This window comes from Podarcis tiliguerta, assembly GCF_965153285.1.
Source record: "Podarcis tiliguerta genome assembly, chromosome: 7".
NCBI classification, from domain to species: Eukaryota; Metazoa; Chordata; class Lepidosauria; order Squamata; family Lacertidae; genus Podarcis; species Podarcis tiliguerta.
In genome coordinates, this window is record NC_139540.1 from 22,627,449 (window position 1) to 22,649,608 (window position 22,160).

Consider the following 22,160-nt stretch of genomic DNA (forward strand, 5'->3'; position numbering starts at 1 on the left):
GCGGGGTCTCCCTGATCAGTGCTTTTTAACCTGTTTATTAATGGTCTGGAGACACAGGTGAGCCACAGCCAAGTGGAAAACACCCAATTATTCCGCGTGGTAAAAACAAAAATGGATTGCAAACGATTTTGTTTAGGCATGTCTATCCTGAAATGTATTATGTTGACACATTTTAATTTCTTTTTAGTTGACTGCTTTGTTTTTTAAATGTTTAACTGTTTTTAGTACTGTACTTATTTTACTACTTCTTCACACAGCACAGTTACACTGTAGCATTTACTTCCTCTTGATGGCTACAAACTTTTAAGTTTGGGAAGGGAATTAGGCAAATTCATGACAACTTATGTCCTCCAGGCCCAATGTCTCTATATAAGTTGTGGGGCTACAGGGGTGAGGCATTATTGCATTTGTGGGCTTCCCAAAGGCATCTAGTTGACCCCCATGAGGAAAAGGATGCTGGGGAGATCACTGGTCTGATTCACCAGGGTTTTTCATTGTGTGACATACATTTGTCAGACATTTCCTTACTTGACCTCTAAGAGCTTGGACAGTAAGATCTGTTTGACAGAGGAACAGATCCCCTCGGGACTCTCCTTCCTTGGAGGTTTCTAACCACAGGCGGGAGAGCCACCTGCCATGATCTAGTGGAGATCCCTGTATTGCAGGAGGTTAGACTAGATGAAGCCTTGGGGTCCCTTCCCAACTCTGCAATTCTATGAACCGGAGAGTTTGGCTTTCTTTGATTCCCCCACGCTATGTGCCGCACGCAGCAGCAGCTATTGTCAGGGGAAGAGTCAAGCTGACCTGATGATAAACATCAAGGAAAGCTGAACACAAAAGCCAGCACCATAAAAATCAAGAGAAGGATCTTTACACTTGCGCGGTGGGGGAGCCGAAAGAGAGAGATATTAAAAGCAGCAGAACGTCGTTTATTATTGCGGCTGACTAAAGCTTCACAAAGAATGCATTATAAAAGACCGGCATTTCGGGTCCCTTCAGCCGGCCGCCTTCTTCTTCTTCTTATGCCACGGCTTGTCGTGAGGAACCGACTTCCCCTCCCCTGCGGGGCGGCTTTCCTTCAACCCGCCATGATGCCCCAACGGGCGGGAAAACCGTCGCTTGCCGACTGTGACCCTGACAGACAGGAAAGCGGAGGGAAATGGAGCTTTGGAGGGAACTCCGACAGGCCCCGCCGCCACCTCGGCTTCCTGCTCAGGCCAAGCGAGAGGCCTTTCCTCCGCGTTATGTAATAGGGAGGCGCCGCCATTGGCCCGGTCCGGGCGCAGCAGCAGCAGCCGCCGCTGCCGCCGGATGAGGCGTTGGCGGGAGCGGCCTGGCCTGGCTTGGCCTGACTCTCGGCTCTCGGCGGGGAGGGGCGGCGCGTGCGCACTTCGCCGCCGCCGCCGACGGACGGGCTGGGAGACGGACGGCGAGAGAGACTCCGTCCCTCACACACACACACGGGCTCCTCCATCCTCACGGGCAGGCGGCGGCAGCTGCTGCTGCTGGGCCGCGCGGAGCCTTCCGTAGCTGTCGACGGACGCCTGGCAGGCGGGACCCCCACAGCCCGGGTAAACGCGGGGGGCGAGGGCAGGGGCTTGGGCGCCGCCGCCGCCAGGCCTCGGGGGCGAGGGAGAGAGGCCGGCAGCCTGCTCGGGGCGGGTTAAGTCTCTTCCACCCGAGCCGGGCGGCAGCCGGAGGGGTTTATTTTTCAGTCCCGTCCCCCCCCCCTCTCGTGGGGAAGTTTCCCCGTCCCGGGTGGGGGGCTGAGAAAGGTAGAAGAGACCCCTCGTGTTTCTTGCGGGGCTGGACACATGGCCGCTTCTTTCACGGACGGGAAGTTTTTTTTGGGGGGGGGGGAAGGATTCGGGAACATTGTGGTTTCCTTATGGTTTTGCCCTGTGGTGGCATTTCCCATTTATTTGTTTCCCCCGCCTTTAAAAAACCCAAACGCGTTTAGGGTGAGGGAAGGGGTTGGGGGGGGTTACTGTTAGGCCCCCGCCGGAAGGTGCTGGGTATGATGGGATTGGGTTGGTTGTTTATATTTCTATGCCGCTTTTCGTTCAAATGAATCCCAAAGCGGCTTATAAATAATAGTAGCATGATGGAACACTACACATATAAATCATGTAGAATAATGGCTATGGGGGTTGGCTGTCTGGGTTTGCCTGTTAGAAAGTTGCACTTTCTTACATAGTGCTGTGAGGTTGTTGAAATGGGCTTTTCCACCTTAAAAAAAAAATCCCTGACCAGTTTTGCAGTGTTTCCTCTCTTTAGATGATCCCCGGCTTCCCTTAGTTATCCATGTAACAGGTTTACTGACAGCACCAAATTCACCTTGAAAGGGTGAAGTTGGTAAATGATATGATGTTCATCTTCATTGAAGTCATGATGATCTCTCTTGGAAATAAGTTTTTAGCCAGCTGTATCAAGGATAGCTGGACGGAGTGGGAAACCAGGCATGAAGGTAGTGAGCTCCCCCTTGCTTCCTCCAGTTAGGGTTCTTCTTGCACTTGACTGTGCAAAACAAGAGGATTTGTATTGCGTTGGCCACACTTGGCCTCATAGGCTTTCATGCCAAACACCATTCTTGGCACACTTTACTCTTTGTTGTTTCATTTCTTTCTTTGCCATCACGTGTTGGGACTGAGTCTGCTGTTCACATCAACACTTGAAACAGCTTAAAATCAGGTTGGAATGCTGTCTCTGCGTGTGTTCCTTGGTACAGTAAGGATTAAAAAATATATATCATAAGAGTTTGATTGAAGCTGAATGGTAAATTAATCTGTGTTGTGCTAGGTGTGTTAAAACGCAGCTGCTAGTGTCAGACCTGAGATATGAAACCTCATTACCATTTGTTACTTGGTCACATGCACTGGTTGTTTTCCGACTTGGACATTTCCTTCTAGAAAACAAGTTCTTATGCAAGTGATATGCTTGACAGCTTAATCAGAATCTTATTACTCTATTTTTGTTTCTTTACCTTTTTGTACATTCAGCTGCAAAGGCCTGTTCATTTTCTACTCTTGTTTGTCTGATAAAGTTAAGAAGTGGAAACTAGTCTGCAGTCTCATGAGTTTGGGAAAACTGCATGTTATATGCCCCGTACCCCAAATATAGGAATATTGATGAAGAAGGTATTTAATACTGATATTCCTGACATACAGTTAGAAGGTTACCACAGCAAGACTAGATGCACATGTTTTGTTCTGGGAATCGGAATCTGGTTGAAAACAAGGAAGGATCTGATAACATATGTTGGCTGTGTGCAGTTCCAGAGGAGAAATTGCTGCCTGCTGTTATGACAGTGAAATTCTTTTAGGACTTAGCAGATTGGATATGGTTGAAGTCTCATGGGTGTGCCTTTAGAATGAACATCCTGGCCAGCCTCCTTTTTAAATTCTCAGCTGTCCCAACCAAGATACCCATAAGTATACCCACCAAGGCATGACAAAACAGTTGCATGAGTTTTATTTGGGGAGGAAACCATCTTGGGAAATCGGCAACAAGTATGCAAACCAGTTGATCCCTACTTTATTAATCTTGCCAGGGTAATAACTTATTATTATGCATGCACCGTAAGTAAAATTACGTATGGTGTGGAGAAAGTGAATAGAAACTGTTCTTCTCTCATATTATTAATTACATTGCATTTATATCCTCCAAGGAACTCACGGTGGTATAGATGGTTCTCTCTATTTTATCTTGTTGTTTGCCCTGTGAAGTAGCAATATAATACACACATACACAACTATCCTTCACTAGCAGCAGTTCAGTATTAAAAATAATAATAACCAGCCATAGCAACAGTGCGGACAAGGCTTGATGCAGAAGAAGTTTGTTCTTGTTTTTTGGAATTAGAAGATCTAGAGATCTCACCAAAAATACTTTTGATCATGTAGATAGCAGATGGGGAAGGAACCCATTTACAGTACAGTGGTACATCAGAAGTCGAACAGAATCCGTTCCGGAAGTCTGTTCAACTTCGAAACATTTTACCTCCAAAGCTTCGCTTATGATTTTGGCTTCTGAAAGAATGTTTGGAAACCGGAACACTCACTTCCAGTTTTTGATTGTTCGGGAGCCGAGGTACGACTGTATTAAAACATAGGAAATGTGAATATGCAAGGCAGAAGTTTCAGAACCATATTTGCAGTCTTAAAAAATAATCCCCAATGCTAATAAATTGAGACAACTTTGCTGTTCAATTATAGTAAAACTCTAAGCTTTTATCTGGTCACACTGGTTTTATGGATTCAGTGTATGTGGGTTCAGCATATATGAAGTCATTCTCACTTCCCTGTCACTGTTTCACTGGGCTGCTTTGGGAGGAAGGGAGGGATATAAATTGAATAAATAATAAAGTTACCCATCTGTAGTGTGAGAATAGGTGACCTTTTCTATAGAGCTGCTCTGTGGTCAGAACACACACATTGTACAGCAGAGGTAGCTAACCTGTGGCCCTCCAATTGCTGGACGACATCTCCTATCATCTCTGATGGTTGGCCATCAGAGGGTGGTTCATAGGAGTTGGAGTCCAACAACAGCTTGGAGGATCACTGCCTAATACTTCGGTTGAAGGTATGACCCACATGAATATAGGTGTCTCTGCCTTTTCCTCGTGAATCACTTTGCTGGCATGTGGATGGCTCTGAGGAAAATGATACAGGAAGATAAACTGTGTTTGAGGAACTCAGAGACTTGGAAGGAGTATGTCTCCCATTTTCTGCTGACCTAGCCACTGAAATTTGCAGGAGAGTTCTGTCTTGTTCTGAATTCAAGCCATCTTCAGTGTGGAGCAGTGGTGTTCAAACTTTTTTCAAAGAGGGCCAGATTTGATGAAGTGAAGGCCGTGAGGGCCAACCAAAGTTTTTGACCTTTTTTTAGGATTGAAGTTTTTGAGTTTTTTTTAGGATATTACCCCAGAAAATAAACTGACACAGGGGCCGGGTTAAGTTGACCGCCAGGCCGGATTATACCCCCAAAACGGACTTTGGACATGCCTGGTGTGGAGTTGTCAGTAACTCAATACATGCTTATTCACCTGGGCTTTCGGGTTATTTTGAAACAGGCCATTGTTACTTGCTACTGCTCCTGTTATCAAAAGTTAATAATGGCTTTATTGTACCATTTTCCTGTTTGCATGAACATCCCTTTATTCGGAGCAGCCTTCTAAAAAATCAGTCCATTTAGCTTGGTATTGTCAGCACTGTTTGGCAGCAGCGGCTCTCCAGAGTTTGTGGAGACATCACAAGTTGAGTTTGGGATTTTCTGCATGCAAAACAGGTGTTCAACCTCTTGAGGTACATATTTTGATAATGGCCAGTTTATACAGTCATACCTCGGGATAAATACATTTCAGGATAAGTAATTTTGGGTTGTGCTCCGCAGTGACCCGGAAGTAACAGAGTGCGTTACTTCCGGGTTTCACCGCATGCACAGATGGTCAAAATGATGTCATGCGCGGAAGCGACGAAACGCGACCCGCAGACACGCTGTTGCGTCTTACGTTCTGTTCAGGATGCGAATTGGGCTCCAGAACGGATCCCATTCGCATCCCGAGGTACCACTGTATTTGGAATAAATAATAAACCTAGGAGCAAGCCCCAAAAAGTATAGGCTGTTATTCCATTGCATATCTAATTCTATATCAGGAATAAGGAATCTGTAGCTCTCCAGATCTTGTTGAACTACAACTCTCATCGCCCTTGAACACTGGCATTGAATGGGGCTGTTGGGAGTGCAACAATATCAGGAGGAATGCAGGTTCTATGCCGCTGACTTTAAGAAAAATATCATGGCTGTGAACAGCATAGAATAAAATTATAATCATAAAACAAATACAAAACATCACAAATCAAATAAAATTAATATATCAACTTTACTGAATCACTACTTGGGGGAAGCCAGAGTGAACAGGTGAGCTGTAAGCAGGCGCCAAAATGATAGTACTCTAGGGAGCTGCCTGATAATTACTGGAAGCACAAGCCAAAGGGCAGGTGCCACCACACTAAAGCCAGACATAGCCTATCATGGAGGATGCCATGGTCAGTGGTACAGAAACCTACAGAAAGATTGAAAATAGACAAGGTCTCACTTTCCTTGTCTCTCTCAATTAAAGTAATCTATCAGGGTAACAGGCCAATTCGTCCCAAAACCATGCCTGAATTCAGACTGCAGTGGTTCTAGATAACTGATCTCTTCCAAGAATGTCTCCTGTTGTTCTGCCACTACCCATGTCATCTTCATTTACAACTGGTTGGTAACTATCACAAACCATGGAGACCAGTGTGGACTTCTTTAGGAGTGGCCATACCAGCTTCTTTTAATGCCAGAATTTATATACTACTTGATTGTAAGAAAACCTCTAAGCGGTTTACAGGAAAATCTCTTACGTGGTTAATCAATGATAAAATATTTTCAATGACTAAAAGGATACCCAATTTTAAAAGCATTTTTAATACAGCTGTTTTTGAAAAGTACAATGACAAACACAATCTTAAGAATATCCCTCATGTGTGTGTGTACATACACAAAGGATTTTCTCTCATTTATGTCTATGCCATACGATCACAAAGTGTGTATTTTGCTTCAGAACTATTTGTACTTGACTGCAAACTATTAACTAATCAGCTAAAACTCATATGAGAAGTTGACTTTTTTAAAAAATTGGATGCTATGTATACTAAGCAGTCACGTGAGCTTCAGTAGGATGCATATCTTTTAAAAATTATGCAGTTATATGCAGCTTTCCATTTTGGGGGGTTTGTTTAGTTTTGATGCTTGCAGGGGAATAGTTAAAATTATCAAGCTGCTATGACACACACACACACACACACACACACACACACACATATATATATATATATACACACACACACACACACACACACACACCTTCAAGAGTACATTGGGATAACCTAGATGTCTTGGAGAAGTGTAGGCAGGCTCTGGTTGTCTGTCACTCTTCAGTCTTCTTGGTCTCTTGCAACAAAACACTGTAAATGCTCTGAAACAGCATATTGTGACAGACTCTAGCTTCATGTTACACACTTGCAAAGTGATACAAGGAGCAATCAGAAGTAAACCAGAACTGGGTGGAAATTATTACCTGGGGAATGAGCACTGGCTATAGTGTGGGAAAGAATTACTAGGTCACTTTTGATGGCAAACTTAGACATTAATGTAAATCTTGCTCAATCATAAACCTCCCTCGATAATATAGGACCATAATGATATGCTCAACATAACCTACCCCATAGAGTTGTTTGATGAATAAGAAGGGATAACATCATACCTGCTATCTATAAGTACTTGAAGAAAGGGTAGGGCACAAATCAAGAATATCTCTTGGTGTAAAATATAAAAAGGAAAGTTTCCCTGCTTTGTAAGCAAAGTGTCCTTGGTAAATGTATTCCCTTCTCTGTTTGCCTTGTGATATGAATGTGGGTGCAGAGACATGTATTTGTAAGGGAGAATTGGAGTATTTTTGTAAACATTCCAGACCATTTTAACCCATTGTTTCCAGTAGCATCTGGGGTGTAAGACATTTTTCTTAATAAGCACCCCCCCCTTTTTGTGTGTGTGGCTTTTTGTGGCTGGTCAGTTCTTGTCCCTTTATTTTCAACTACAGTAGTGAGTTCTGAAATACTATTATCCTAGCATAGCTGACAAATAACTTCATAGAGGCTAGAGTTCTTCCCAAGTCTAGTTGGAGTAATAAAGGTGTTGAATTCCTTGTGTTCTGTGACTGATTTATATCCGTGTGAATGGAACAATGTGTACTTAATATAAGAGTACCTTGAAACAGTATAGGGCTGTAATTGGGCTGTCACCAAATCATTGGCTGTCAGGAGCAGGGAAACGCACAGCAGTAATTATGTCAGGACACAGGATAGTTTTGTAATTTGACCCAGGACTACAAGTTTCAGTAGCAGCCATGTGTTTCTTCTCAAATATAGCACCACCTTCAATTGCTCTAACTAAATGGAGGGGTTTGAGCCTGAATTCTTTCCTCCAAATTCCTCCTCCTTGTAACAGAATAAATATTCTCTTAGTTGTAATCTGTGGAACCACTCTTGTCTCATTTATGGGAATAAATGATGGGGCACCTAGGCTAGTTGTGAGGAAAGTACCTGGGCAAGTAATTACAAAAATAATTTGTTTGGGGAGGATAGTTGGTCCATATCTGAAAGCAGCTTGTGCTTTTTGTAGATGGAGGCTGGCTCTTAAGAAGTGCTTAAATGCTATGGCTGCAATCCTAAACACAGTAGTGATCAAATTCTTTTAACTTGAAGCCATTTATTTCTGAGCAAATATGCCTTAGATTGCTCATACGGTTCAGTCTGCTATAATGCCTTTTGCACTTATTTTTAGATATGGCTCGTGGACAACAGAAGATACAGTCACAGCAGAAGAATGCCAAAAAGCAAGCTGGGGCAAAGAAGAAACAAGGCCATGATCAGAAGGCTGCAGCTAAAGCTGCTCTAATATACACCTGCACCGTCTGTAGGGTAAGAGGCTTTGAAAATGAAGCATTGTGGCAATCTTTCCAGGCCCCAAGTTTGGCTCGCATATTGAATGAAGCTATGGAAGAGACAAATAACATCTATGTGTGTTGTGTGCTACATATGCACTCTAGGTGGGGAATTGATAATTTGACTCTGGATTCCCTATGCTCTTTTTCCTTCAAATAATTCCCTAGAATTCTCTTCTCCATAGGCAGTACAGAAGAACCTACATAAAGTTTTAAAAAAACCCTTTGCATTCTCACTGGCTATTATACCAACTTGTGCCTCTTTGTATGAGTTCAGTCTCCTACTACTGATTTCAGTTGTTGGGTATCCTGTGCTAGCAAGCCAAAAAGGTTACATGGCAAACACTTAAATCATGTATCAGATGAAGGTGTATGTTATCGGTAGTGCCTATCTTTTCTGCAACACTTGGGGAATTGCATGCGTTTTGCTTTGAAGAGTTGGAGGGTGTGACAGCATGCACATGCGGTGTAGTAAATCAGTAGGTTAAGAGGTGAAGGAGAAGGAAATGGGAACATTCTCACTTTGTGGGTTCCTGGGCAAGAGATTTCTGATTTTTATTTATTTATATGCTACCCAACTAACAGTGTGTCCTCTGGGCAGTTTAACAACAGGCTTCCCTTCAGTGTGAGAGACTCAAGGCAGCATACAGTTGAAAGCAGATATAATAACATAATTGATAAACAATAGCAATAAAGTATACTGCAGAACAGGGTATGATAAAAATGGGCAGGATGGACAGACAGATGTGTGCAACGACAGACAGATGTGTGCACTGAATAACAGTGCAGGACTTGGTGAAGCAGGGATTTTGGTCAAATACTGGGGGGAGACTGCTTGTTACATAGGGACCTGCCTATGTTTCTATACATTGCCAGCATTTGGTGAGTGTCTTGCTTGTAAGTTTAGCCTTATATTTAACCACTAGTCTAGTAACCTTTGGTGACCAGGAATTGCATGCTGATTTGGGAGTCGGCTGGCAGGGGTGGTATGAATTCTCCCTCATCTGCACCTACTGTAAAACCCAGGTGAGCTGTTAGAAAAGGTGAGCCCCCTCCCGTATGCCCATCACCGAAAGTCGGTTCTTGATACCTCTTCCCTTTAATACCCAACAGGCTATTTTTAAAATGATGGCTCCCCATTTGTGGAATGCTCTCCCCAGGGAGGCTCTCCTGGCACATTTATTACATATTTTTAGGCACAAAGGGAAAACATTTCTCTTCAGCCAGGCTCTTTGCTGTTGAACAGTCTATGGCCTTTGAAATGTGTTGAGGGAGGATTATTTTTTATTATTATATTATGCATGTTGTGTTTTTATATTGTAAACAGTCCTGTGATCTTCAGATGAAGGGAATAATAATAAATAATAATTTTGTACTTCTCAACAGGCAAAAAACTAAAGTTAAAACTGAATTCACTGGTTTCAGGAAGGAATACCCATGAAATACTAGCCAAATAGCAGGCAGGGAGGGGACACAATTTTATGTGCAATTTGTGAAAAGGATAAGAATTGAGTAGGAATGAGTAGGTAGAACAAAGCAGGGAAGTTAGGAGGTGGCAAAGAACGAGGAACAGTCCCTCCAAAATCTGGCTGCTCTTGAGCCAAAAACCCTAATGCAGTCCTTTAGGATTCAGGGAGAAGAAGCTGTATTTGAGTCTGTTTGGGATTTTGCCTTGCATAAAGCTCCATTCTCTCCTTAATCAGACACAGATGCCAGATCCCAAGACCTTCAAACAGCACTTTGAGAGCAAGCATCCGAAGACTCCGCTCCCTCCAGAACTGGCAGATGTTCAGGCGTAAAAGCTCACAGGTGAATGCTTAGCATTTAAGTTTTGAATTAAATAAATTTAGTATATATCATAAGTAAAACTGCATCAAATGGATTTCATTTACAATATAGGTTTTATGAAAATTGGGAGCTAACTTGAAGCATAAACGATTATTTTGGTTTTGTTGCTTGTCATATTTAGAACTTTATTTTGATAAGGCCAGGGCATTACATAGCAACTTGGAGAGTTGCCAAAATTGGCAACAAGTCTGTGAGAAGATAAATGTGTGTAATCTTCTAATTTTGTTGTCTTTATCTGCTGCAAGGGTTCAGGGAGGTTCAGTTCATTTAATTATGAAATGACATTACATTGACTCATTAGATGCTAGTAACTCGATGAGACAGTAAGACTGTGTTTAACAATATTACTCTTGTGTTGCAGGTGAATTCATGGAACCTATTGACTCTTCTACTGTCAGACATTGCATAACAAACCTGCAGCTGCTTTTCTAACAAACTGTTGATCAGCAAAAATGAAGGGGCTATAGAAACATTCATATTTTTATGCTGTTCCTCTTGGGCGTCATGTAAAGATGAATCTATGTAACTGTACAGTTGTGCCCTACTTGGAAATCTGAAAATTGGTTCATTCTTAAATTTTTTACAGTTGTAATTATATTGATGTTCATATTGTGTAAAATAACTCATTTAATAAAATAGTACTTTGATTTTACAATATCGCAGGTAAAATACTTGTAGAAGTTCTGTTTTCAATACCTGTTTTATTTGCCTTACGAAATCCTAACAAGTGGACTTCTCCCACAGCCAAAAACTAAATGGTGTCATTTGCTCTTTAACATTTATTACTGTTGAGTCCACATTAACTAGAAAAATCTTTCTCCATTTGGTATGCAACTTGCTTTGAGCCTGGTTATTTTCTAAAACAGTTAATGTCTTTGACCGAAGTAGTGTTTTCTTTCAACTCTGTTTAGTTTGGAGTGCCTGCTCTACTGACCCTTATGAAATTTCATTCTTGTATATAAATGAGCTTTTACCTTAAATTTATGCACTGGAGACAAGTGCAGTACCAGTGAATCCTCATGCTAGGTGGCAGGCTGGTGGAAGTATAGTAGAACTGAACTTTTGTTTTGGTGTGATCTGAATGATCATATTTGCTATAGCAAGTTAAAATAATTTATCTCTGTTGTGAAGTTCCACTGTGGAAACTCTTAAATGCACCTATGAGAAGTCAGCCACACTGGCTACATTAGTGTGTAAAAAATGACTACTGTAACGGTTTCCTTGTTTGAAAGCAATTGTTAAATAAATCTGTTTCAAAGAACAGGATGGCACACAAAATGGAGATAATAACTAACGAAATGGAAATAATAACTAGCTGAGATTTGATTAGTTGGAACTGATGAATGGTAGCAGGATAGGTGTTACTTTTTTCCTATCTTGCAGCATTGGTTTATGTCTGGACTACCCAAATTTCATTTTGAACTCGATTCTAATGTCAGATGCAGAGTGCCCATGTTTTGGAGCTCTGTCTTACTTGCTTTTTACTGGAAAGAACTGCAAATCCATTTTATGTTGGTAGCAGATGACTGGCATGGGCATTATTGCTTTCCCATTGATTGGATATTTGGAAGGAAATATTGACCAACTTCTCTTTGCTTTGTGCCTGGGTCATTTAACCTTTTAAACAGCTAATTCTTTACTTAAGCATGCCCATGCAGGTTGCACATTTGATACGGAAAGGTAAATAGCAGTTTGTGCATTTGTTAACCCGTCTGATCTATGCCATTTAAGTTCATCTGCCTTTACTATAGTCATTCTGGAATGAATCTTCACAGTTTTGTAGCTGTCATTGCATTGTACCCCTGACATTAGAATGTAGCCTTTTGGTTCGTTTTGTTTCCTCACTTGATAATTACAGCCTGTTCATCATATGATAGCTAGGTCCCAGTAGGCAAGAAATCTGCCTTCCAAACTGCTGTGGTATGCTTAAATGTTGAAACTGAGTGCTTTTTAAACTGAAAGACACTTGTTCACTAATTTTTACTATTAGTAGTCTGTTTTTGGGGGGAATTTAAAAAAACCACCACCTTTAAATAAGTTCATTCCTAAAGCTGATACTTATCATGTATTATTTCAGACCTCAGAGCAGTAAGTAAAGGAGGGTTTTCTTCTAAATTATTTGGGAACAATTAAGCATAAGTTTCCTACTAGCTGTAGGACAACTGACCCATTTATATGCAGAATTTGCATTTTTTTTTAAAAAAATGGTTGTCATCAGTAGCATTGTGTTTATGCACTGAGCAAGTTAGATCTTGATTTTGTACACTATACTAATGCTGTTACCAGCAGATAATTTGTTTTCTAATCAGTTAAAAGCCACCACAGAATCTTGGAAGGTCAACACACATGGGAGCTAACATGCGGGGTGCGGGGAGAGAAAACTGAGGTGGTAGGAACCTTGAATTCTCTGTGCTGCATTAAAGAGATGGGGATAAATGTGGGGGGGAAATATTCTTTCCAAATCTTGTGGATGGTACCCTGTTAATCCTGGATAAAGACACAATTGTGCAGTGTAATGTGTCTGATTAAAATCTTTTAAAAAGCAAAAGTGTAAAATGTGATATTTCCTGCCTACTTAAAGCAAGTGTCATTTTATTAAGCTTTGATGCTAGCTGGGCAGCTTTAGCAATTTGTTTAGTACAGGGAATGGAAATGTCAGCAAGTACTTCACTCAACTCTAAGCACGAGTAACTTGGGTTTGGAAACACCAAGATAAGGTGAAGAAACATCTCAGCAAAAGTCCTGGTGAATTGCCAAAAGTGCTTGGCTGTGATGAACAGATGTTTGTCTGTTGGTTAAGTCACACTTGAAATAAACAGGATACAGGGTTGTATCCAGCACTGCCATTATGCTTATGCAGTAGACTACTGCACGCACTCTCGAACTTCTCTCTCCTCTGTCATACAATCCCCTGCACTCCCCCAAAATCTGTTGTAGAAGTTTTGGGGACCTTATGGTACAGATTTGCGGGGTACGTAGAGAGGAGAAGAGCAGGTTTCATTGCACAAGGTCACTCTACGCATGTAGCACTTGAGGCAAACCCATAATCTTAGGGGAAATGTGCTATTGCCGTCACTCAATCACATCATACAAAATTGCTCATAGTCATACCAAAGATCCCAGGATTATTTGCATGTAGATTTGCTGAAACAGCATTCTCTTGAGTGTGAATACCTAGTCTCTGGAATGCTGCCTAACCTTGAACTCTGGGCATTAGCAAGAACCCTTGTGAAACATGTATAGTGTCAAATACTACACTGTCAGGCAGGTTTTGTCTCTTAACAGGCCAGCTGAGCTTTATAGGTCATATCAAATACTGGGTTCTTTCTTCACTCCAGCTACGTGCTATCTAGGTTCTTTTTTTGCCTTGCGAGGAGAACAGTACAGCTGCAGCACTCAGATGAAATTGCATGTCTCACTGCAGAGATCTTCAGGGGATGACTACACAGCATGCTTCGAAGATACAGACTTAATGCACTCATTCATTGGGTGGCTCGAGTTATTCTGGTAGCGATTTGCACATCAACCAGGTTATGACTTCCTTAATGCACGACAGTTTATAACGTTTGCAAAGGTAAAATCTAACATCTATATTTTTCAAAAGGGCTGAAAGCTGCCAGGTGTTGGAATCTATTTTGGAGGACTGTTGCAAAGTTGATAGAGCTCATTGTTTTCTGTTGCTCTGGAGGGGAGAATTTGAACCAACGATTTCAAATTACGTGGAGTCGAGTGGATTAAATCAGTGAATGAGAACTGGCCGCCTTGAGGGCTGTATGTTTCACAAGTACACCATCACCATAAATATTAGGAAGCGCCTCCTGATAGTACAGACAGTTAAAATGGTGGAACAGACTGCTTTGGGAGATGGTGGGCTCTCCTCCATTACAGGTCCTTAAGCGAAGAGGCTGGGTTCAACTAGAGGAAGCAGTGATGGCCACCAACCAAGGTGGCTTTAAAAGAGGATTCAATAAATGAATAGAGGATTATCGAGGGCTACTAGCCATGATGGCTCTGCTGTACCTCTGTTACTGGAGGGAGTAATGCTCTTGAATACCAGTTGCTGGAAGCCACAATATGGGCAGGGGGTTCTTGTGTTCACATTCTGCTTGCAGGATTCCCACAGGCATCTGATTGGCCTCTAAGAGCAGAATGTTGACATCCTTATTGGGGATGCCATCTCTTGGAACTGCTATAGGAGTGGAGTGTATGTGGTTGGAAGGATCAGGTGTTCCCCAAATGGTCTCTGGACTTCTTGTGGCCCATGAGTTTTATTCAGATAGTCTGCAGCGTGTCATTATTAAATATTCATAAAGATTTTTTTAAAACTGTTTTTGCTGTTTTTTTATTTCTTATATTGTTTTTGTATTGCAATGCAACTTGAATTGTATGAAATGAAATAAAACCTATAAGACAGTAAGAAAAAAAGCAATACAAAAATCAGACAGCATATTGCACTGCACATTATAACAGGCAGGAAAATCAGGAGGGGAAAGTGGGAATCACTGGACTGGGCAGACTTTGAGGTTCCTGGGCAGACTTTGAGGTTCTATGTAAAATCTCCACTGTTTAAACTGGTTTAAACCCTGTAGCATCAGTTTGAGAGTCCATCTAGTCCAGGATTATATTTAAAGAAGATGTCTTCAGCAAGCACATAAACAGCTTATGAAGGCAGCTCCCCCGGCCCAAGAGCACGTGGTATTCAGAGATAGACTGGTTCTGACCTTGAAGAACTTCCTTTAGCTCGAGAAAGATGTTTTTCTAAGACTGCTTCACAGGGTTTGTATTTGTAACTTACTGTATGATTGGAGCATGTATGCGTAATACACAGAAAATTCTGGCAAACATAATTGGGGGTCACAGCAATTTCATAAAGCAGCTGACCACCATGGCGCAATAAGGGATAGCACTCAGATTAGTGTTCTGTTTTCCAGGAGTGAATAGTGCGTCCAATAATGTATGCCACGAATAAACAGAACTGCTGTTCCAAGTGTCATCTGACCACTCCGCAACATGTAACCAATTTTTTGTGATTATGATAATTGCACACCCAAGACTTAAGATTTTGCTGACGTAAGCATAGTTTCAGCTTGGAAGATTTCTGTGTTGCTGTATTCTGTGCATTCTAACTAAATTGGATTGTATTTGGTTGTTTTCTTAATGTTCTGTATTGAAGTTATAAAAAATTAATCTGGTTACTTGCTTTCAGAGCATGTTAATGGTATGATGTAAGGAAATTTCCCATTAGATAGCCTGAAATAGTCATTTCTAGAAGGGGTCAGCGTATAACACTGTCACTGTCCCCTGTTGGGTGTGAACATTTTCCCCATGCCTCATCCAGAGTTCCTTTTGTATTGTTTAATATAAATGCATGTAGAGTCTTGCAATGCTAACACTCCTACATGAGACCCTTCCCTCATTCAGTCAGCTGCTTCCTCTCCTGCAGGTGTGTTGCCAGGTACTTAAAGGGCACCAAGCGCCACTATCATTCTAGCACTGCATTCAGCAGAGATCAGGTCCTCTCACCATGGAGCCGAATGCAAGCCCTGCTTGCCAAGGAACAACCAAGAGTGCCTTGTAAGGTTCCTGGTTGTTCCTCTGTAGCTGCATCTTTGCCTGTGCCACACCTGATGCCAGGTTGGCATATGAGGTCAGGTGCAGATGGCTTGGGAAAAACAGCCCTAGCAGTCCCAATTAGGACCCCTGGTGGAGGTTCTCCACTGCTGCTGCTGTATGTAAATTTTATGAAATAAATACAAATACACTGGCATTCCGAGGCATATAGCACCTCTGACCTTAGAGGTAGCCTATTCAGCCATCATGAGGACTAGCAGCCGTGTCCTTCATTCATTTATCTAACCCCCTTTCCAAGGTGTTTAAGCTTTTGCAAGGGGATGCCATCACTTCCTTATGCACTTGTGCGAAGAAGCGTGAAGAAGTGCTATCTTTTGTCTGGGAGCCAGTGTGGTGTAGTGGTTAAGAGCGGTGGACTCGTAATCTGGTGAACCGGGTTCGCGTCCCCGCTCCTCCACATGCAGCTGCTGGGTGACCTTGGGCTAGTCACACTTCTCTGAAGTCTCTCAGCCCCACTCACCTCACAGAGTGTTTGTTGCGGGGGAGGAAGGGAAAGGAGAATGTTAGCCGCTTTGAGACTCCTTCGGGTAGTGATAAAGCGGGATATCAAATCCAAACTTCTTCTTCTTCTGTTCTAAACAGTTTCATGGGATGACTCCAGATTCTGGTATTATGAAAAGAGGAAAGTCTTGTTTTCTCCACATCGTACTTAATTCTGTATCCCTCTAACTTGTCTCACCTTGCCTCATTTCTAAACCACAAAGCCGCAAATATAACCTTTCCTCTTACTTAAGATGCTCCAGTCCTGTGATCATTTTGCTTGTCTGTTCCCTGCATCCTTTCTCTTTTCTTTTTGTACAGCTCTACAATATCTCTCAAGGTAGAGCTATAAATCTTCCTCCTTATTGCCATAAAGCTCCCAGTCGCCTTCCTACATACTGTTGATTCTTTTGTTAACCTCGAAGTGCTAAATCAGTATACAAAGTATTTTTAACATGGAAAGTGACCTTAAGATTTCGGAATTAGAATTGCTTTTCTTTTCCCATCCTGGTTGCGATGGAGCTACATATTTGAATTAAAGGAAAGGGAATAGCCTCAGCCAGACTGTACCCTTTTCAGTGAGATGGAATGAAACACCCTGCAGTGAACAGGTAGGGAACCAAAGTTTAATGAAACAAACTGTAGGCATGAAAGTACATTCCGATCCGTAGTTCAAAGAGCCAATGCGGATTCCTAATAGCATCTTCTTACATCACTTTCCCACTTTATCCTTGCCAGGAAGTGGGATCATAAATCTGTCTAATGCCATAGTTCTGTTAATACCTCACATGCTTGGAAGAATTCATATGATCTGTCCCAAAAAAATTCCATTTCTTCCAGTTTTAAAACAAATCTTATTGCATGCTCTAAATATCATGTTGAATAAAAATTATGCAAAAACTAAAACACCTCCTGTGCCAAATATTCCAGAATATTTAATGATTTAATGAAAGTTGTACCTGTTGGCAGGTACAGGTTTAAACTCTGGTTTTAACTTTGATTTATATCAAATCTGCATTAAACTTCAACTTGCCTGGGAATGGGAATTCTGCCCTATGCTTTGTCAAGGATGGTAATAGTCATTTACTGTTTTCTGAAGGATGACTGCTTGAGCTTGTTTGGAGGTTCTAGCAGGGGAGCGCAGCTATCGTATACCCTTGACCGAAGAACGGTACACTCCTTCTATCTGGGATGGTCGTCCTCTTCCACCGAGCGCGCAGCTTCGGGAGGGACGCACATGGAGCGGTGAGGGAGGAAGGGGACACCTGCCTAGCCAGCCAGATCAGCCGAATCAACCCTGGCGATCAATGGGGTGACAGATGTCGCAGCCAGATCGCCCTCACATCCCTGAAGGATGACTGCTTGGGTGTGTGGCTTGGACAGGCAGAAACCCGTGTCTTAATCCCTTTGCCTCTCAGGCTCTGCCTTCCTGTGCCAGTATTGCAGCAGGTGGCCCTAGATTCCTTCGTTAATGGGAGCTCTGACTTTGAGTCATTCTGAGATCTCGGGCCTCTCGCCCAATAAACACATTGCTCATCACCATCATTTCACCAGTAGTCTTGCTGCTGTGCAGTCTAAGGCAGAGTGAGCCTTGGGCTCCAGCCATCAGATGGGTGACTAAAGAGAGACCAGCCCCCTCCAGAACTAGCCCCCGGATGCTTTTGAGCGCTCACTAGCAGGTCTGAAAAGCCAAGAGTCCTTTCCTAAAACCACCCTGTACTCGGAGGTATTGCACCCCTGAATGTGGAAATTCCAGGTAAGTCCCCTTCAGACGTTCTGACTGAGCTAGAGGCCGACTATCTGAAGCAAGAAGCGCCCTGTATTTCTGGGAGCTCCTGTGCAGTAACTGGAGCATCAGGATTCCCAAATGCACAGGAAGCTTCCATGAATACAGAAAGCTCCTTGCTCCACCCAGACGGCCTCTTGAGTCATGGAGGGAAGGGGATTGGCTCCACTGGCGTGTTTGCACCTAACCAGCCTCACCTCACTGCTCATCCTGTATGCAGCAGCAACTTGGCCAGCAGGAGGTTAGGAAGGGCACAGCTCCACTGGGCCATCTGCTATTGTCAAATTGCTAATAAATGAATGGGCATACCTGGGTGTAAATATACAAGACAAGAAGGTACAGGAGAAATCACAGGGCTTGCGTATGTATGGAGCTTAAGCTAGGCCTAGACCAGGGTCTCCCAAACTTGGGTCTCCAGCTGTTTTGGGACTACAATTCCCATCATCCCTGGCCACTGGTCCTGCTAGCTAGGGATGATGGGAGTTGTAGTCCAAAAAGAGGTGGAGACACAAGTTTGGGAAACACTGTTCTAGACCGACCTTTCGCAACTTGGTGCCCTCAAGGTATTTTGGACGTCAGCTCCTGTTAGCTGCCGCCCAGCACAGGCCATAAGCTGGTCTAGACAAACAGCACATGGTGAAATATTACCAGACTGAAGCTCTTGATGAAGCAACAGCAACAAAACTCTTTAGAAGGTTAGGGCAAAGTGTTGTTGTCTTTTGGCCTCCCTGACATGCTGGTTTTCCAGATCGATGAATGTTGTTGTGCATAACCCGCCCGCCCCATTCCCTTGAAGTCTGAAGTAGTACGGTTCAACCACAGTTTGATCTCTTTGCCCAGAAAGAGTCCTGAACTGACGTTTGGGCACAAGGTTCTGCCCCGACCAGAGGTGTGGATAGGGAGAATGGTTCAAAACAGTGCCAAAGAGAAGTCGTCTTGGTTAGGAAGAAGTCCAGCAGCCATAGGAGCCAATTCCTAGGGACCAAGATCCCTTTGGCCCTCTCAATAAAATATTTGAGGAGGCCAGGCCCCTCCATATTGGATGGGCATTGCCATTCAGTGGTGTAAATGTGCCACATCATGTGACTGATTATGAGTGGCAGGGCTTACCTCCCCGCCCTCCAATATTTTATTCAAGTTGGCACCTCTGCCAGGAGCCTGGGTCAAAGGTTTCCTGAGCCCAGTTCCAAGGCCCAGACTCCACCATGATGGCTACATGCTACCTTCAGAAGCTGGGGCGACATGTCGCAGGAACAGTCTTATCCTGCCTTCAGGCTTCCTTGAGACATCTGGCTTCTGGCCACTGAAAATAAAGGGATGTTGAACTAACAAGATCCAGCGAGGCTCTTCTTTCAAGCTGCATGTAACAATTCATTCCTCTAACTAAAATAAAACATTGGCTGCCAGCATCTGAACTTATACCTATCCTTATTTCTATCCTGTTGCTTACAGCTGATTGGAACCCTCAGTGCTACTCAGTGGCATCCCGAGATGCAGTTTTCAAAATATTTCCTTCCAGATGTATTAGGTTCCTTTCAATTGCTTGCTGTTGGTATTTTATTTTCATTCCTTAACTTCAAATTACAGTCTTCAGGGAGGCAAAATATTGTGCTAATGGAATACAGGGGGATATCTGAAAACGAATGGAAAAGGTATCATATTTCAGCTCTCATTTATGCATCCACCAAACCTCATCTATGCGCTGCAACCCATACCTGTGATCTAGGGCTTTAAGGACTTCTTCCATTGTGTTAGACTTGAATTGTGGTGATGTTTAGTGGAATGGCTCTGATCTGCGAGAATAAGCAGGAACGTGAGAAATTGTTTTATACCAACTCAGGCCATTGGTCCATCTACCTTGTTGTCTAGACCAGGGTCTCCAGCTGTTTTTGGACTACAACTCCTATCATCCCTAGCTAGCAGGACCAGTGGTCAGGGATGATAGGAACTATAGTCCAAACACAGCTGGAGACCCAAATTTGGGGAACCCCGGTGTAGAGTGACCACATGCATCTCTTCAGAGTTTCAGACAGAAGTCTTTCCTGCCCAACCGGTTGATACCAAGTATGGTGTCTTATCCTGTGGTTCGTTCCAACTTCACCACTATCTTGGAGCTGTCTGGTAGACCTAAATGCCAGACTTGCCTGTTAAACCAAAAGGTTTATGTTTTGACACTTCGATACCTCCAACTCTCTAATCAGGCAAACTTGAAGTTGGAAATAGGAAACTCAGTGGAAAAAAAGTAAGGAAGGAATATCCTCATTATTAAGAAAGCACACTCTATTCTGAAGGGCAAGAATTCACGTGCAGCATACCTTATACCTATTATGTGCCTAATTTAGTAAACCAAAGAAGCGTTGCAACTTATTTTCCTAACCAGGCTCTCGTGCATCTTTAATGGGGTTGACAACATTTACTGCTTGCTGCTGCTTCTCTGCCTATAACAAATTGCTCATTAGGTGACATTAACACAGAGTCCTGTTGATTCCCATAATGTACACATTGTGATTTCTACACATTGTGAAAGCGCAAACCAGCAGAATGCCCCCAGCTGGAATGGGGCGTTCAGGTTAATTAGCAAGCCTAGCCTTCAAGGTTGCAATGGAAAACAGCAGATAACACACATGGAATTGAAATAAAAAAATAAAATTAAAAAATTGTCCAGTAGCACCTTAGAGACCAACTAAGTTTGTTCTGGGGATAAGCTATACCCAGAACAAACTTAGTTGGTCTCTAAGGTGCTACTGGACAATTTTAAATTTTTTTAAATTTATTTTGAGTGAGTCAGACCAACACGGCTACCTACCTGAATCTAGAACATGTGGAATTGTCGTTTTTATTTTGATTATGTGGTTTTATATTTTGATTTTATTCTGTGACCTCCAGGTATACGGTGGTATATATATTCAATGACTAAATAAATAATTGCCCACGAAATCTCATTACTTCTCTCTCTCTTTTTCCCTGAAGATTCTTTGGTACTTTCAAAAGTTGTCCACCTGAAATCCAACCACCATGCGCCTAAGATATATTTCCCCCTTCCCAGTGCCTCTCAAACAATTTTTACTCATCACCTGTGATTTCTGCCCCTCTTATTTCACACCTAAGTTCTGACCTCTTGGTCTGCCTGAACTGAAAACTCTTCAAGGGTGAGGCCTGATCTTTGAGAATCTCCCACACCAACAGCAAGCCTCTGTACTTCCAGAGGAATAAAGTTGGCTAGACCCATTGCCCAGCGACAGCAGAATAAGCAAGTCCATTGACTAATATTGACCAGAGAAATATATTTTGACTAAAAACTATGGGGGAAGAATACATACGTACTAGACCAGGGCTGGAAAACAGGATCCAGACAGTGGGGCGGTTCCTAACCCACCCACCCCAGCCATTTGACAGAACAATATGAATGGCAGATTTTGCAACAGAACGAGCATTCGGAAAACTGCAAGGCCTGTAATTTTTTTATTGTTATTGTTGCAAGTCCACCCTGCTACACCTGCAGAAACTTGCCCCAGCTAATGAAGTTATTGCAAGCAAATGATTCATTCAGGACTTTCCATCTTACAGCTGCCTTCCCCTGTGCGAAGGCTTCGTTAAACCACACCCTTTTATGAGGCTGCAAAAGTCGCTTGGCAGGTTTCCTTCCCCTTCGCCACCGTTGATGGTGCGCAACAGCATAAGCCTACACTGAGACTTTTTTTAAACAACAACAACAGCCAACAGGATGCTGCCAGGCAATGCAACAGCTGGCGGCTTCCTGGACCTGGTATGACACACACACACACACGTTGCCATAACAGCGTTGCACAGCGAGCCTGTGAACACACGCCCTGTTTGATTGTTTAATTAAGGCTTCAAAAGAAACGGCTCAAAATAGTT

The 22,160-nt window shown here is 42.8% G+C and overlaps 1 protein-coding gene and 1 long non-coding RNA gene across 2 annotated transcripts; one reads left to right on the forward strand and one right to left on the reverse strand.

The window, feature by feature from the left end:
* The first annotated feature begins 1,439 nt into the window (after window positions 1-1,439).
* On the forward strand, window positions 1,440-12,932 carry ZNF706 (zinc finger protein 706). The gene is made up of 4 exons (XM_083450854.1): window positions 1,440-1,571; window positions 8,377-8,513; window positions 10,240-10,345; window positions 10,746-12,932. Exons 2-3 carry the CDS (start codon window positions 8,379-8,381, stop codon window positions 10,333-10,335), a joined length of 231 nt encoding a protein of 76 aa, XP_083306980.1. The 5' UTR covers window positions 1,440-1,571; window positions 8,377-8,378; the 3' UTR covers window positions 10,336-10,345; window positions 10,746-12,932.
* Window positions 12,586-20,973, reverse strand: LOC310682312. Its single transcript, XR_014513864.1, has 2 exons — window positions 18,591-20,973; window positions 12,586-17,306 (listed from the first exon to the last, which is right to left on the reverse strand). It is a non-coding gene; the product is annotated as an uncharacterized lncRNA (long non-coding RNA).
* Window positions 20,974-22,160: the final 1,187 nt, after the last annotated feature.

Coding starts and splice junctions, on each gene's coding strand:
- ZNF706 (XM_083450854.1), top strand. CDS start 8,379: ATGGCTCGTGGACAACAGAAGATACAGTCACAGCAGAAGAATGCCAAA. Junction 8,514..10,239: donor ACACCTGCACCGTCTGTAGG/GTAAGAGGCTTT, acceptor CTCCTTAATCAG/ACACAGATGCCAGATCCCAA.